Raw genomic sequence first — 17,274 nt, 5'->3', positions numbered from 1 at the left:
CTACTCACCCCTCCATAGTGATGTAGTGAAAAAATCTTGTGACCTGCAATATTAAGCCCCTTTCACACTGCTGTTGTGGGGACGTATATCCAAAGATTTCTGTTCCTGTCTCAGTCCTGTGCAAGGTTATCTTAAAGGGATTGTACGAGTTTAGAAAAACATGGCTGCCTTCTTCAAGAAAGATCATCACACCAGACTAAAAGGAGGAATGTTTCTAATCCTGGAATCACCCCTCTAAGTTCTCAGAGTAACGATATAGATAACTGGCCATCAATATTAGATTGTCAGGAGTCTGACTCAGGACTTGACAACTGAACTGTAACTGCAGCTTAGTTTCCATTCACTTGAATTCACAAGACTGTGCCCCTGCACCAGACCATTTTATGCAATGTGAGCCCAAGGCAAGGAGGAACAAAACGTAGTGCGGCAAAGGCCTAACTTTTTAAAAAATTTTAATTTTTTTGAAAAGCTTTTTTAAATTGATAACTGTGCAGAAGAAAAACAACACAAAGCATCGACTCCCGCCCCATGTGACCACTGACGCAGTGGCAGTGACCTTTGCCAGGGGCCTCCAGTACCAATCACATTCCAGGGAGAGGGGTGAAGTCTTTAATAAATTAAGATTATACCAATACTGAAAATAATTTAGATTTAGAGTCTCTCAAATTGTCCAGATCTCTGCTACATGGCCCCAGAGCGGAGGTGGTAGTGTTCAGTGTAATAGTCTGTGCTCACAGCAGGGACCAGACCTGCCGCTCTGCAATCTGACCCATAGGACGTACCATTCAACGCATCCAAAACCGTTTCCAGAACAATTTAGGCAAATTCTGTGAAATCATCCACAGATGATATCAGCCGGGTCCGCTGTCCAGTTTCAAAAGAGCCGCTGGCGGAGGGCGGGTTCTGTGGGGGAACTCTGTTGGCGAGGTTATTGATTGGGTAAGGCAAGTTTGCATTCATTTCCAACAACTCTTCATGAATCTAGAAAAATTAGAAGATGAAAGACTTAAATAAAGGGGTTTTTGGTCAGCATGATGTATATCCTCTATATGCGCTAGGATTTAAAGTCATGAACACATGGTCTGGGTGTTGGTCTGAAGGATAGACAGGTCATCAGCATGAAGCAAAATGGGGATCAGAAAACAGATTTGGTTTGGTTTTATCCCAAACTCTACCATTTCATAATGATTTTTCTTTTTAGCTGCCTACAGTCACCACTAGAGGGAGCCAACTGTAGACTTATCTAAAATAACCACCAAACAGGGATACGCAAGTTGAGACCATGAAGCTCTCTGTTCGACCCATTAACAGAACAGTCCCACCCAGGGCACCTCTGGTGAACTTGCCTTTGGTCTCATTTTCTTGATGTGCCGCAGTCTGGCGATCCACTTAGAAGGGTAGATGTCTGTGGGGTTGGATCTGCTATGGTGAACCTGGGAAGCCATCTAAACTCAAAGAGACCACACATGACATAACTGCTCTCACATCGCCTGCTGATAACGCAGCACAGAGAACAACAAGTCATCTTACATTTGCATGAAGCGCCATCTGGCGGGCCAGGAACGGCAGATTCTTATCGGACACAATTTTAGCAACCGATATATCCACAAGTCCTTCCATATCTACAAGAAAGGAGATGTACATGGATTTATTGTATCGCTTAGGTGTAGGTTAATGACAGGGGGTACATTGAGGGCACATTGGCATAGATCTGCTTATAACTTGTGGTCACATTTCTAGTCTAATAGACAATCGGTGGGCAGCACTAGGACCCCTACTAAAAAGCCAGACACAGCCATACAACAGCCCCCCAAAAAATTGTATATAATCAGAACATCCAGGACGACCTGAGGTTACCTTTCCGACATTGTAACGTCACCAAGTTGCTGTCACAGTCTAAGGGCTGAATGTTCACGTCCACAAAGTTGAACTGACCCTAGAGAGAAGATGTAACATCCTAAGCATATACACGAGGAAGGAGCCATGGAGGAAGGAAGGGGGGGGCGGCGTACCTTAAGGGTCCCCAGCTTATAGAACTCCCCCGAGTCGTTGTACACGATATTCACAAAGTTGTTGCCCACGTGCCTCTTCTTGTTGCAGCGGTAGGGGTCTATCTCGTAGTTTGGCATAAAAGTAGTGATCTGGAATATGACTGAAGGAGGAACAGGGACTTGTTAACGGGGTGATTACTGCTGCCATGTGTCTGGCTGTATAATGGGTCTACAGCAGCCCCTGCAGGAGAAATCTGGTATTACAGGAACATGACGTGTGCCCTGACCTTGCATGATGTCATCGTGCCAGCAGTAGGTGAATTGCCCGTCATCTCCACATCCGTCCAGTCCTCCCAGGAAGATCTTGTCCGGCTGAGTGTCCTTCAGCTCAATCAGTTTCCCCAGCCCAGTCAGGAACTGTGTGTACCTGTATGATCCATGTTCATTGGATAGGATGGCCCGCTCATTGCCGATCTATAGAAAAAAAATGAAGAATAACAGGTTTAACTCACCCTCCAATCCTAAAGACAAGGAGTGTCCATTGTACCCTTCAGGCTGTAGATGCTCACTGGATCCTATTCATTACATAAGATCACTACGTTTTATAAAATATCTGGAGAAATATGGAGTGATAAAATAATCTCTCCCCTTTAGCCTCCTCTCTGCCCAAGACCAACCAGGATACAGGATTTAAAGGGGTTGGCCACTTTACCTCATGTTTTTTTTACTAATGTGTGGGGGACAACATATTGGGTTATTTACCAATATACATCTAGTAATAGTTCTGCTCTGTTTCATGATATGTAAAGTGAAGCCTCCCGGACATTCCTGCCCATAAAATGGCCACTGATGGAGGGTCATGTGATCTGTATCTGTACATGAGCAACCGCCCTGCCAATTGTTAATGGTCAGACATCACATGACCTTCCATCTGCGGCCATTTTAGGTGCAGGAATCTCCGGCTGATGAGGTAAGAGACCGGAGGCTTCACTTTACATATGCAGAAAGCGGAGCAGAACTATTAATAGATGTATATTGGTAACTTACATCATATCCTGCCCCACACACACTTACACAGGTTACAAAAACATGAGGTAAAGTGGCCAACCCCTTTAAGAACCTCACTACATAAATAGGGGGCTTCCATGTAGACCTACCTGCCCTTCCCCTACATACAGCACCCCGATCTTGTGGGTGTCGTAGCTTGGGATCTGATCCAGTAGCTTCATTGTCCTTTCGAATGTCTAGAAGATAAAGTCACAGGATGAGCCGCGCAGATGGAGGAAACCAGAGGTCAATGAGGTCCATGGGAATTACCTGAGTGTTCGGGACCAGAATGGGCTTATTAGATTCATCCCCAAAGAAAGGCGAATGGTAGAGCTGCAGGAAAACAAAGCTGGAGGGCAGAAGAGTAGAGTCAGAGCCCACCACAAGAAGATCGCCCCCTAATTACAGACCAAGTGATATGAACATTCACGAGATGTACAGGTGGTCACAGCCCCGCCCATCAGACCAACATCCAAACATTCCTACCTCGGATCGATCCCGGGCACCTTCTCCGTTTTGGTGGCCTTGGTGGTGTTCTTAAAGGCATCAACGTTGATCCTTCTGCCACGCCTGGAAGGTTCGGAGTCGGAGATGGTGTGACCTCTGGGGCGGTAACCACTGGGAGACTGCGGGGATTGTTGTGCCGGTCCTGGTTCCAGTCTAGAAGCCGCTTCAGGTTTGGGGCTTACTTGAGCAGGACTGTCCTCCAGTTCCGGTTTGCTGGGTGCAGGTTCAGTGCTCTGGCTCTGCAGAACAGGTTTCGGTTCTGGAGGCGGAGCCTGGACTGGTTCTTTAATGTCAGAAGGCTCCCGGGGCAGCTCCTGCAGGGTCTGGAGCTCCGGAGAGGAGCTGGACTTGCTTAGTGTTTGTGCAGGCTGGAAAGGAAGTTCACGTGTAGATCCTTCTATAGGAATACCCCTGACCTCTGACTCCTCCGTCTGCTGGGAGGCCGATTCCTCCTGACTGGAGGTGGAGGACGACTGCAGAGAAAAATCATGAAACTAACAAGAAAGAGTTGGAAATAGGGGGCAGCATTATAATTTTTATTATTCTCCATGGCTTAACTTGAGGGGGTGCAGAGGGTGCAGTCGCAGCCAGGCTCAAGAGGCCTAGGCGGCCCATATATAGCGTACATTTCATATAAGAGAAGCCTAGTACTATAAACCATACATTATCATTGGGGGTTGGCACACATTTTGCACTGGGACCCAACAGCTTCAAGTTACAACACTAATGTAGTGTACATAGGGGGCAGTATTATAGTAGCTATATTCCTGTACATAGGGGGCAGTATTATAGTGGTTATATTCTTGTACATAGGGGGCAGTATTATAGTAGTTATATGCTTGTACATAGGGGGCAGTATTATAGTAGTTATATTCTTGTACATATGGGGCAGTATTATAGTAGTTATATTCCTTTACATAGGGGACAGTATTATAGTAGTTATATTCCTGTACATAGGGGGCAGTATTATAGCAGTTATATTCTTGTACATAGGGGCAGTATTATAGTAGTTATATTCTTGTACATAGGGGCAGTATTATAGTGGTTATATTCTTGTACATAGGGGGCAGTATTATAGTAGTTATATGCTTGTACATAGGGGGCAGTATTATAGTAGTTATATTCTTGTACATATGGGGCAGTATTATAGTAGTTATATTCCTTTACATAGGGGACAGTATTATAGTAGTTATATTCCTGTACATAGGGGGCAGTATTATAGCAGTTATATTCTTGTACATAGGGGCAGTATTATAGTAGTTATATTCTTGTACATAGGGGCAGTATTATAGTGGTTATATTCTTGTACATAGGGGGCAGTATTATAGTAGTTATATTCTTGTACATAGGGGGCAGTATTATAGTAGTTATATTCTTGTACGTAGGGGGCAGTATTATAGTAGTTATATTCTTGTACACAGGGGACAGTATTATAGTAGTTATATTCTTGTACGTAGGGGGCAGTATTATAGTAGTTATATTCCTGTACATAGGGGGCAGTATTATAGTAGTTATATTCTGGTACATAGGGGCAGTATTATAGTGGTTATATTCTTGTACATAGGGGGCAGTATTATAGTAGTTATATTCTTGTACATAGGGGGCAGTATTATAGTAGTTATATTCTTGTACGTAGGGGGCAGTATTATAGTAGTTATATTCTTGTACACAGGGGACAGTATTATAGTAGTTATATTCTTGTACGTAGGGGGCAGTATTATAGTAGTTATATTCCTGTACATAGGGGGCAGTATTATAGTAGTTATATTCTTGTACATGGGGGGGCAGTATTATAGTAGTTATATTCTTGTACATAAGGGGCAGTATTATAGTAGTTATATTCTTGTACATAGGGGGCAGTATTATAGTAGTTATATTCCTGTACATAGGGGGCAGTATTATAGTAGTTATATTCCTGTACATAGGAGGCAGTATTATAGTAGATATATTCCTGTACATAAGGGGCAGTATTATAGTAATTATATTCCTGTACATAGGGGGCAGTATTATAGTAATTATATTCCTGTACATAGGGGGCAGTATTATAGTAGTTATATTCTTGTACATAGGGGGCAGTATTATAGTAGTTATATTCTTGTACATAGGGGGCAGTATTATAGTAATTATATTCCTGTACATAGGGGGCAGTATTATAGTAGTTATATTCTTGTACATAGGGGGCAGTATTATAGTAGTTCTATTCTTGTACATAGGGGGCAGGATTCTAGTAGTTATATATAGGGGCAGAATCATCCCTCACCCTGCTGATGCCTTCAGTCTTTTTGTCAGTCTTGTCTTCACTTGGGGTGTCATCAGTAACCACAGCCTCAAAGTCCTCCAGCTCCTGGGAGCCACTTGGGGAGGCCACTTCTTCAGCCTCCAGTTGGGAGCCTTCTTCTGGCACAACAGAGGATTCTATATGTAAGTAGTAAAAACGCCAGGATTATTGGCCTGTGGTTTGGGAATAGCAGGGGTCATGGTAAAATTTACTAAGCATTTCTTACGGATAAATGTAAAAGTATCTTCTTGTTCTGGATCCAATAACACTGAATAGTGTAGAGAAGCTTTCAAGGGACAATATGTTTATAAAGCGCACAATCCAGCAGGACCCCCCCCCCCCCCCATGCTACCCATAGGAGTTACCCTTTTGCTCTGAAGTTAGTATTGGTTATTTATCTCATAACAGGAGAGAGCAGGAGGTCGTCTCATAAGATATAACAGAACCCCAACTCCCATCATCCCTCTGGAATCACAACAGGTTATTTGTTGGCCTCCATCACCCACTCCATCATCTAAAATGCCTCCCAAAGCTAAAATCCCAACATTTAGGAGCCTTTAATAGGATCGGGAAGTTGTGTTTGAGGCCACAAAGTGAAGAAGCAATGCAGAGAATCATCTTTTCCTGGATAAACAATTCCCCCCTGCAAGTGCAATGGGGGCGGAGCTGCTTTTCCAGGTTTTCCTACAGACAATCCCGCTGAAGACAGAATGAAAAGCTCAATCAAAAGGAGCAGCGATACTAGAAGGCACCTGCAGATTTTCGGAATCCATAAAAAGGCTATTTGATTTGCATTGCATTGTGGGAAAAGAGTTACTGTTCTGCTTCTATTGGATCCCCCTACCTGCAAACTATTAGCAATTTGGAAGGAATTTTGGACCCAGCTGACTCCGGTTCTAAATATTGAAGAGGCAGAGTTTCAGGTGTGATATTCCGATACTTCCACATTACAAAAACCAGTCAAACATTTACAAATTGGACAATGAACATTTACAACCAAGCAAGGCACAGACCAGCAGCGCAGTATTAACCCCCGATTATCATTTTTTTCAGCAGCTTGAAGGCAAATTTCCTACAACTTTTGCATTTAAAAATAACGATATTCATAATATAATATATTTTCAATATAGATCCTAACATTAGATCTTACCACCACTAGAGAGAGCTCCCCCTAGAGGGGTTTTCCCGAGTGCCACACCTGACTATGGCTAGTGCTGTAGAGAAATGAATAACGTTTGTAATACCACACACTGCCTATGGTCAGATGTGGCCCCGATTTAGGAAGAAAACAGCCATGTTTTTTACCCTCGGGAGAACCCCTTTAAGTTTATTCCATTGGTTAGGGGTTAACTTTCAGTTGAGGGCCCAACTCTTTGAATACATGATAGGTGACAGTCCAAGCAATCAGGACCCACCAGAACACCCATGATTTAAGGTTTATTTAAAAGCAGGAAAAAGGGGTCTCCAATCTGTATGGTACCGACTACAGGCCCCCCGGCTAATCAAATTCCTGAGGGTCTGACCATTAGGAGTAAAGGGATTCACAATTAGCCCAAGCAGTCAGCCCCCCTGTATAAGAGAGAAAGTTACATGGTGAAATCTCTTATTCTGTATGCAGTATTACCCTAGAGCTCCCTCTTGTGGAGGCAAGACCACTACCTAATTTTAATCATCAATATGTTAAAGTGGCACTCCAAACCCTACAAAAGATTTACTATACTATAAATTTGGAGACAACTTAAGACCTAAAAGAGATTAAAGCCAACAGTTGGACACATTGAGCCATGCCATTTAGTCATGAGGTCACCTGGCAGAGGAACCCACAATGGAAGCCATAATATCTGATAACACGGGACAACATGCAGTCTCAAAACGGGGCTACAAATTCTTCACTGGCCCCTAAATCTGCCTAGAGTGGTATACCATAGACACGTGCAGTCCATGCCGTTAAAGGGGTCCTATGTCCCCTTCCCCATTAGCAAGAAACACAGGAAACTGGTAAATAACAGGTTAATATACAAGCACACGTCAAATGGGTCAGACACGGTTCTGCAGCGTCCCTTCAGCTGAATATATACCTGCCCAGGATATGCTCCTAAGCAGCTTCCCTTGACCACTGGACGGGGAGGCGAGGGAGACAGAAGCCACTGCAATGGGAGAGGAAAAGCAGATTGCAAGATGATCATAAGTGCTGGTGTGAGGAGTCTTAAAGGGGTTGTACATGATTAGAAGAACACATCTGTAACTAGCACCAAATTTGTTCACAGGTCATGTCTGCTTTTGCAGCTCAATTCCCAGCATTAGCCCTGGATCACCAGGGGACGCAGGCTACAAACTAGTCTATAGAAGGTGCAATACCTGACAAGGCTTCCCGTACAAGGGAGGAGCCATATCTGGAATCATTTTGCAAGAGTAAATGTTTCCTCACCTATAATGCAGCCGATGGAATTATAAAGCGCTTGAAAGACCCTTTTGACCCCCAATATGTAGCGGGCACTAGTCAGGCTGACAGTACATGCTATACAAGAGTTGCCTCGGTCAGGAGGGCGATGGGATGCAGAAATCTTGTCCAGATCTGTCAGAAATGAAGGACAGGGGTGTCCAGTGTCCACCTACCGGTGTTGGATCTTTGGAGGAGGGTGGGCTTGCCAGCTGCAGGGTTCAGGCTGGAGGCAGGCATGGAGAGGGACTTGTACAGCGCAGTCTCTCGATGCTCCTTGAACCTCTCGGCTGCCATGAGGGCATTAGACAGTTCTTGTAGGGGCATGTTGTTGATGTCCGAGGAGAAGGGGCTGAGAGGGTTCTCCAGGCTCATGAGCCAACTGGTGTTACCTGGGGAGACAGAGGACGACAATGATGAAGATGCGATTTTCTGTTCCCCCTTTACTTGGGGATGTGGGGGTGAAGACAGAGCTGCTGTGACTCCCCCTCTTCTCTATAGACTTCTATGTTATCTTAGTTTGCTTCTGCCCCTCTTGCTAGCAAGAAGGAATTGAGCAGAGACAGCGAGTAGGAGAGTAGTCAAGTAAGTGGAGGAAGAATCACTATTCATTTCTGGGATTCACTTTAGAATTTTAGCAAAGTTGATAAATAAATTTAATTTTGTCAATTTTACCTGTAGGTCTCCGCACAAGTATCTCTGCCCAGCCCTGTGTCAGCACTGGAACAAAATCAGCCAACGTGGCCTTCTCTTTCTTCACCGGGATCCTACGCGTCTTCTCTCTGCTTCCACCTGAGGAGATGCCTTCAGATCCAGCTCTTAGTCCATGACCTCCTGGAAAAGGCCCATCACGTGTTAAAATTGGCAAAAAAAGGAAATGGGAATAAAACCCCCAGCTGCTGAGGAAGCTTTACTATTTATATGCCCCGGAAAGGCGATTCAGCAGGTCCCATAATGTTGAGATCTATATAAAAGTGAACTGTGAGCGTGAACTGTGAACAGTGCTATTAGATCTCCGAATTGAGTCCATTGCTTCCTCACCGAGTAAAAAGTGTAGCAGACATGAGTTTAGATACTACAGCAGAAGGCTGAGGCTGCTCAGTGAGCCAAGAGCACAGTAGTGTGAGGATACACCCCCAGTTCACAATCCAAGAATACAAATCCATATTTCACAGTTCTGCTGCTACTAGCATACACAAAGATATAGTTACACATCTCTCAAGGGGCAATACCCACCACAGTCCGTATCGTATCAGGCTCCTCTGATATACCTGGCCAAAGTATAGGACCAGTACCATGCAGAGTATGGCATTGCATGAGGACTAATGGCAGAAGGAACGATTAGTAATATGGAGTCACCACTGCTAGACAAGCCATAGGGTTAACTACAGTGACAAACATCACTGGGAATCTTTCCTGGTTCAAGCTCTCAGAAGATGACCTTCACCTTCACAATTACGGCAAAATGAAAAACATAAAAAGGAGGGAGTGAGCTCACCAGACATGGAGCGGACTCTGTGACGCGGCGGTTGCACACCCTTTCGCACCTCTATCTTAGGAATATCTTTGTATTCGCTTTGCATATACGGGCTTCAAGACACAAGGAGACAGACATTAACACCTAAAAGAAGAAGTCCTCACTAGAGACCTTTCCTGCAAACAGCATGAGGAACATGGAAGGAGAACGGTACATTACCTGCAATCTGCTTCCCCGTCCTTTGGAGCTTCCCCGGTATCCAAGCCAAGAAGAGAACGTGTTCCTCTTCCTACACTAGTTGTAACCGTCACCAGTTTATTTCCCACCAGCCAAGTCTTGGTTCTTCCACCATCCAGAAGAAACTCTCCAACAGGAGACCTGCAACAAAGACATGAAGAACACCAGTGGAGTAATGGATTTAAGAGTTTCTGCAGAACCTTCCAAAACCAGCCCTGAGAAGGACTACTATGGATACGATCTTCAAAATGCTGGAAGATTAAGGCATCTACATAATGACTTCTCCCAGGGCTCACCTCTTAGGAACCGCGGTAAAGTTGGAGAACACATATCGGGCCATCATGTCTAGACAGATCTCCGTTAATTCTAGGTGAAGATTTTTCAAGCTATCGTCAGCCTGGGCCATGGAGCTTTCATCTGCTGAGCTCAGACTCGAGCTGGTCACCGAGGTCTGCATTCTGCTGCGAAAGTCAATGACACCTTAGATTTCTTGATCTCTGCAGGACGAGTCTGTAGGAGCATGACTAAGCCAAGGTAAATCTATCCATGGAGCCACCAAAATCAGGAGGTCTACTAATGCTGTGTCCAACCCAACTCCTGTGCTTCACTTGCCATGAACTGATCTTGAGTTACAAGAAGTCATCTTCTCCACCCAGAACGCTATAGTCACCAGCCAGATATTAGTTAAGCTCAGAGATCACACAACCTTCTGAATAATGTGCAAGCTTTTTGTAAGCCGCAGTGCCTTACGTGAAGCCAAATCACTCGCAATGCAATAAAGTATCATTAATACAGACACTGAACCAGCAAGGGCTGCAGTGGGCAGAATTTAAAGGGAATGCATTAGCTCTATAGTCACATTTTATTTATCTAGCCTTTGATAACTTGAACTATAACCTTTGGTACTGGAAGCAGCCATCTTGCCCAAGGTGGTAACAGCATTAGGAGATCCGCTTTAGAGGAACCGCTTTGGACAAAGGCACCATTAAAGTGGGGATGTCCATAGACTTTTACATATGGGCATGATCTGAGCAGGAGGCTATTTTGCCAATTGGGCCAGAATAAACTAAATTAAAGGCAATACAAAAAAAAATAAAAAATTAAAAAAAAAAGTGTTCTAAACGGGAAAATTTGTATTTATTTTTTTTCCATTATTATCTAAATGGCACATTCCCTTTAAGGGTGTAATCTCAAGATCAGCAAGTGGCAAGGAAAGCAAAATACCCTACAGTAACTGATTAAATCACCAAGATTTTGCATAAATTATGTGCCATAAGGTCCAACCATTGGCAACGATGGGTGAAAATAGAATATTGGACTGACCCAAAGTCATGATCCTCAGACCTGCCCATTAGATGAACCATCATGCATCAGACAACTTGAACTATACGGACCCCCGTCCCCAAAGAGAAGAGTGCAGCCGGACCACCACCACCACCGTTATATTACCTGCTACATAATATTCACTATAACATCACAATTAGGGTTATAGATTCCAATATTCTAGGTGACGCCCCAAGATCGCACTCTTGTCTTTGCCAATTATGTTAAGTTTTTCTACCAGAAAAATTTTTGCAATGGTTTCAATATTTCAGTACATAGAACGTGCATTGGGTGTGTTAGGAGTACCCCGGCCCTGGGCGCTAGTGTCTAGGTTGGCCATGCAAGTCGCCCTGGCATGCATTCATTACCCCGGTGTAAGGGCAGCCCCGGCCCCCCCTATACCTGTATGCAGCACGTTCCGACACACTGATGCTGCGGGATCGAAAGGCATTGGACAGGTCTCTCATCTCCTTCACTGGGGAGGAGTCACTCAAGCCCGGCTTGCTCGGTTTGGATAGCTTCAAGCTACCCGTATAAGAACCCCCGCAGGACGGGGCAATGACGCCCACCGCCCAGCCCATATTGCACACGTGGGGGAGAGAGATTTCACCCCCAAACACCACAAAAGGATGAACCAGTGTACAGATGTGAAGATGGGGACATCAGAAGGCCCGTGAGGGGGTCACACCATAGAAAGGGAGAAACAGAAAACAAACAGAACAAAATAAATGCCACAAATGAGAGGGCGGAAAGCAAAACGTAAAAGAAATAAAATCTAAAAAAAAAACAGTAATAGTCATAATTGACGGCAATTGTGGCTGAAATGGAGAGGATTAAGCTCTGGTTAGAAGAACCCTGCCTAAAATATTTGGAAACAGCACAGCAAATACCGTAAAGGAACAGACAGCTGATAATATGGCCCTGTTCATGAGGAATTAAAAGGGACAGTCTGGTAATAAGAGGATATCCACTTGATAGAGCTTAGCTGTGACACAGTCTTCGTGGAAAGTGGCAAGATGTCCCGATGACTTTCTACAGGACAGAGAGTGGTCCTCATACCCCACTCTCCTTCATCCCCCCTATTTGCTATAAATTCACATCTGTTTCCATATTGTTGACTGGATGCATTCATTCCATTAAATCAAATATTTGCTCTAAAGAGTCTTCTCTCGACTGCCCTCTCTCCCCTCTCACAGCATTCAGTCTCAGACACAGCACCTGCATCCCCCTCCTCTCCCCCTTCTATTTAAAATATAGTCCGTATAAACCCTACAGGTTTCTGGAGGGATAGGTCTCCGAGTATCTTGAATAGGTTTTAGATTCTCCAGAGAATTGTGGTGCATGCGGCTTCCTAATATTTTCTGGCAGGGCCCTCCAAGCCACAAGAATGTGTTAGCAACTTCGCCCTCTCCCTTTATTCAACAGCAATGAACAGCAACTGTTGTTCATGATTTTGACACTGATAACTGCAGCTCACAAATGATCCAGAAGAAAAAAAAAAATTAGACATTTTATAGAAAAATAACAGTTTAAAAAGCGGAACCGCAACTGAAACGTAGCAGAAAAAGACCAAGAAATCCACCTGTGAGGACGTTGGAGGCAGGATCAAGGCGATGCCGGGTGACCACACACATTGCATGGAGTCAGAGGTAATTTAAAGGGAACCTATATTTTATGTATGCCCCAATCTCAATCACTTAGAGGACGCAAATCAATTAAGGTGGAGAGTTTACTCTACACCCCAATTGATTTGTGTCCCCCTAAGTAATTGAGATGGGGTAGACAGTAAAAACAGCTTTGTTCATCTAAATGAACCACATTAACAGAACAGGGGGATCACCAAATCCAACTGTGGCGACTATGAGAAGGGTCCCCAAGACCCCTTTGTGAATAAGCAGATAAATGACCCCCACTTCATTCACATCTACGAGACTGACAGCCATGTACATAGAAGATAATGCAGCTGAACCCCTAAATGACCAGACACCTCTAAATAATAGTTACAATAGAGGAATTTATGTGATAAAACTACCACCACAAAGCAGGTTTCACAGAACAGAGACCCCTTTATGACTAGAGCCTCAGGATTACCGATTCTGCAACAGGGAACTTTGTACGAAATGCTCGTTTCCCCTGAAGCGCCCCATTACAGGCAGAATGGTGTATGACATGCGGCCCTTCAAATGAAGGCTAAAGTCCACAACTGGTTAACTACTTTTTAAAAATACTTTTAGTCAATCATACATGCAAAAACTAAGAATTTTGTCCCATGAAATAGTTGGTCACGTGGCAACGCCTTGGTGCGAATGGGTGAAAACCCTGCAACATACCTGTTAAGAACATAATAGATTTCCCTGTCAGAACGGGTTAAACACAAGTTACCAATCATCACAGGTGTATGATCCACAACACAGAAATAAGCAGCTGTAAGAAAAAAAAAAAAAAAAAACAGGCGGCGCTGGGGAAGGGGCTCATCTGTCACTGATGGTAGGATGGCAGGACGGATGATGAACAAGCCGCGGGCTCTGGAGCCAATGCAGAGACTCCGCTATTAACAAGTTTATTATGTGTCCATTAACATTTAAATGTCACCAATGTTTGTGTTCTGTGTCTTATATGGAGAAGTGGAAATAAACAAGAATGCAGCCGCCCACGGGCATTAGATTTATGGAAAAGATGAGAATCTGGGAGATAAACAAGACCATTACGTCTGCATCAACTCTGCAATGTACCAAAGGGGCAGTGACCCCCATTCTGGAAGTGAGTGATGACCCGAGTTCATAGACGCCACCATCTGTTTAAAATCTTTACCTCCACTTTGGTGACCAATTGTATAATTTGGACAACTTCTTTAAAGACAATATCCACTTGTTAAAAAAAATGCCATGTTAGATCCAAAAACCTGATTAATTCCATAATATATTTTAATATTTTATATTATATAAAAGCTGCAGGTACATTTAATCTTCTATGGGGCTGAAAATCCCCAGCGTAGACATAAAACGACAATAAAATTTGATGTCTTTGCACCACTAAAGGGGGCTAATAAGCTTACTGTATACTGTTAAGTGTATAGAAGTATATGCAGCAAGCTCCTCAGCTCCCATAGGATGGCTGCCGGGAGTAGGAATGTTTGCCAAGTCTTCAGCACTGGATATGGGATAGGGATCCGAGCGGGTCAGCATGTTATACCCTATCCTGTGGTAATAGCCCTTGGAAAGTGTGGTCCAGCGGTTGAATAATATGGCTGCTTTCTTCCAATATCGGCTCCACCCCTGACCATGGGTAGTGTGTGGTATTGCCACTAAGTTCCATTCATCTCTATGCAGCTGAGCTGCCATTGTCAGGGGAAGATAGAATATATTTATTTATAAATATTTTCTATTTTAATGCCTATTTTTAAAGCAGTGGTGTATGTATTATTTTGGATCTACATAAAGTTTTAAGAAGCGAACATTCCCTTTAAATCTATGGGTTATAACTAAAAGTTTGTCCATTGGATTCACATAAGTGGAAGCAGAAGTAAACGCTACGCTCCCGTCCCTCTCTACAGACATAGTGGGGGAACACTCCTACTCATCAAAAACAACCAGGCTTTTTATAGATGTAGGAGCCGTACCTTTTAGGCCGTTCATTCAGACTGGTGCTGCGAGCCCTGAAGCTGCCCTTTTCCGGGGTGTCATCGAAGCTCTGAAGGACATTGGAGCGGAGACCCTGCGAGTGGAAGATGAATGTGAACCAAGTCCTAAATGGCAGAAACAGACCTGAGGCCGATCCGGTTACCTTCGTAATGTAAGGCACAAAGTCTCTTCTGAAAGACAGCCGACATCGGATGAACCACATGGAGATGACATGGTGGGCCAGGAACACAATGTACTGATTAAACCTAGAGGAGGGGAAGGGGGGGAACAAGTAGAGAAGGATTTACCTCCAATGATGGCCACTATTGTGTGACAACTGCCGGTGTCCTTCTGCCTACTTACTTTGATGGATTAGTGTAGGGAAGAGAGATGGCAAACACACTGACGTAATGCTCCGCTGCAAAGTTCCCATAAAGGTGCGGCAACCGAACAAGAGCTGACAAGCCATGTGCACAAAGAGTTAACACCACCAATCCCGTCACACACTGTACATACCTACTGATAGACGGCAAGGTACTTACTGGATAGAAACTCCAGCATGGGGATAGCCATGGTGACTGTGGCTGAGATGTGGGTCAGCTTCACAATGAGCACTGGTAAGGACTTAACCAAGATCCCTGGCATCTCCACCATGCACATGGACAGGGCAACCACACACTGCTTGGCACAGCGGTAGATGAGGCCCGTTTCCAGACAGCGCACCATCTCCCTCTGCAAATAAGAGTCATAAGACAGGTCAACAGGTTATTACCTACGATACCACCATTATATAAAGCTGATACAGCACATGATCGATGCAACAGTTTGACTTTGGCTCTGGAGCAGCCACGTCTTTCCATCACATCATTTCAGACTGCCTCCATATAATATCAACCCAACCCCATTAGGGTTAGACCAAGAAGGGGACTTAGCAAATGTGTATAGAGAGTCTATCCCTTGTAATGACGCCATTAACAGGGGTGCTGGAACAGTTATCACTATCAAAAAAATGGCCTTGGAACTTCAGATCCAGTGTCTGGAACCAAGCTATTTTCCTTGCTAGGATAATTTGAGTTTGTAATGAAGTTCTCTTTACAATGTGTCATTGTGTTCATTTTCTGCAGTGTGCAACAGTGACCTCTAAATCTGTGTGGTTGTAACCGGCACCGCGTCTACTCAGATGCAGGTCCAGACCAAGCAACCGGTGGACCACTATTTCTATATGAGGTACTGTGATGAAGTGGGTCGCAGCATTGTAACCATCCACCCGCATACTGCAGGAAAACGGAGGTCCTAACTTTTAGGCTGGAATATTTTTTCCAATCGGGTTGGAAGTGCTCCGTGGGAAGACCAGCTGTTCCCAGGAATGGCCAATACCTGTTTACTGACGTCCAAGTAAGGATGGTATGAAGTCAGCGCCGTCAGCACAGGAACCACTGCAAGCTGTAGGTCAGTGCGGGAGAATCCATCTGGTGTGTTGTAGAGTCTGTCACTTGCACTTCGGTCTGACAGCTGGAATGCAAATTGTTAAAATAAGGGGATAATAAATGATAATCCTCTGCACAACACAATAAGATGGAGATGTGCTGAAGGACTCTCACCATCATGCACAGCGATGCAGACAGATGGTCAATGTTGCAGGGGGAGCACAGGATGAGGAGCTTGTAGCGGAGGCACTCAGGCAGTTTGTTAAGAACCAGTTTTAGAACTTTCCAGTCCGTCTCCTACGAGAGGAAAGGTAAGAAGTGAGACTTAAATAGCCAGTAAACAGAGGAGTAACCTATATCACTATACCTGCACCCTACCTGTCTGAGGCATTGCAGGATGACCCCAAATGCCAACGAGAAGGGCAGGCAGCCCATGCGAGGACAACCCCCCTGCGACGTGAGGCTGGGACTTCCGGAAGGAGGTGACAAGGTACCAGATGACTTTCTGTCCGACCCCCTCTTGTCAGACTCCATCCTAAAGGGCACAAGAAAACTCAAAATGTGGATTTTATTTTTTACAGCCTTATTTGAGTATCGTTACAAACTTACAAAAATGGGACATACAACTCTTTCAAAGCACATGTCTGGTATAAAACCTTTATCTATTCCGAGTACAAGTCCTAGATATCAAATGGATGTGAATACAACAACCAGCAGCCCAGCATCCAAAAGAGCCATAACACTTTTTTTGAAACTGAACTCTTCGCTTTAAACCAACCACTCAGGCTTAAAAGCTTAAGAGTAAAATGCAAGAGGCCAAAGGAGAAATGGAGTGCAGGGCAGTAAATTATGGCCGACAACAGAGGTCTATGGTACCCGGTCACAATGCAATAGACAGGTAGCCACCCTGCAAAAGATAAGACACGT

At 44.3% G+C, this 17,274-nt stretch overlaps 1 protein-coding gene across 8 annotated transcripts in view; it reads right to left on the bottom strand.

The window, feature by feature from the left end:
• Positions 1-437: 437 nt before the first annotated feature.
• The window catches only part of TSC2 (TSC complex subunit 2), a 25,703-nt gene continuing 8,866 nt past the window's right edge, over positions 438-17,274 (bottom strand). The window contains exons 19-42 of one of the 8 annotated variants that reach the window (XM_072120002.1): positions 16,726-16,882; positions 16,522-16,644; positions 16,298-16,432; positions 15,463-15,652; positions 15,284-15,377; positions 15,084-15,186; positions 14,920-15,014; positions 13,631-13,654; positions 10,274-10,438; positions 9,960-10,118; positions 9,762-9,853; positions 8,939-9,097; positions 8,440-8,655; positions 7,902-7,970; positions 5,806-5,960; positions 3,525-4,018; positions 3,309-3,387; positions 3,149-3,235; positions 2,279-2,465; positions 2,013-2,152; positions 1,858-1,936; positions 1,531-1,622; positions 1,347-1,445; positions 438-981 (exon numbers count right to left, since the gene is read on the bottom strand). In XM_072120002.1, coding sequence (XP_071976103.1) covers positions 817-981; positions 1,347-1,445; positions 1,531-1,622; positions 1,858-1,936; positions 2,013-2,152; positions 2,279-2,465; positions 3,149-3,235; positions 3,309-3,387; positions 3,525-4,018; positions 5,806-5,960; positions 7,902-7,970; positions 8,440-8,655; positions 8,939-9,097; positions 9,762-9,853; positions 9,960-10,118; positions 10,274-10,438; positions 13,631-13,654; positions 14,920-15,014; positions 15,084-15,186; positions 15,284-15,377; positions 15,463-15,652; positions 16,298-16,432; positions 16,522-16,644; positions 16,726-16,882 — 3,358 coding nt within the window. In that variant the 3' untranslated portion in view covers positions 438-816. Of the gene's footprint in view, positions 982-1,346; positions 1,446-1,530; positions 1,623-1,857; positions 1,937-2,012; positions 2,153-2,278; positions 2,466-3,148; positions 3,236-3,308; positions 3,388-3,524; positions 4,019-5,805; positions 5,961-7,901; positions 7,971-8,439; positions 8,656-8,938; positions 9,098-9,761; positions 9,854-9,959; positions 10,119-10,273; positions 10,439-11,702; positions 11,826-13,630; positions 13,655-14,919; positions 15,015-15,083; positions 15,187-15,283; positions 15,378-15,462; positions 15,653-16,297; positions 16,433-16,521; positions 16,645-16,725; positions 16,883-17,274 lie in introns of all 8 variants that reach the window. The other 7 variants (XM_072120003.1, XM_072119999.1, XM_072120000.1 and 4 more) reach the window with 7 other exon arrangements.

Source organism: Engystomops pustulosus, chromosome 8, assembly GCF_040894005.1.
Source record: "Engystomops pustulosus chromosome 8, aEngPut4.maternal, whole genome shotgun sequence".
Lineage (NCBI taxonomy): Eukaryota > Metazoa > Chordata > Amphibia > Anura > Leptodactylidae > Engystomops > Engystomops pustulosus.
This window is presented reverse-complemented; position numbering and strand designations above follow the sequence as displayed.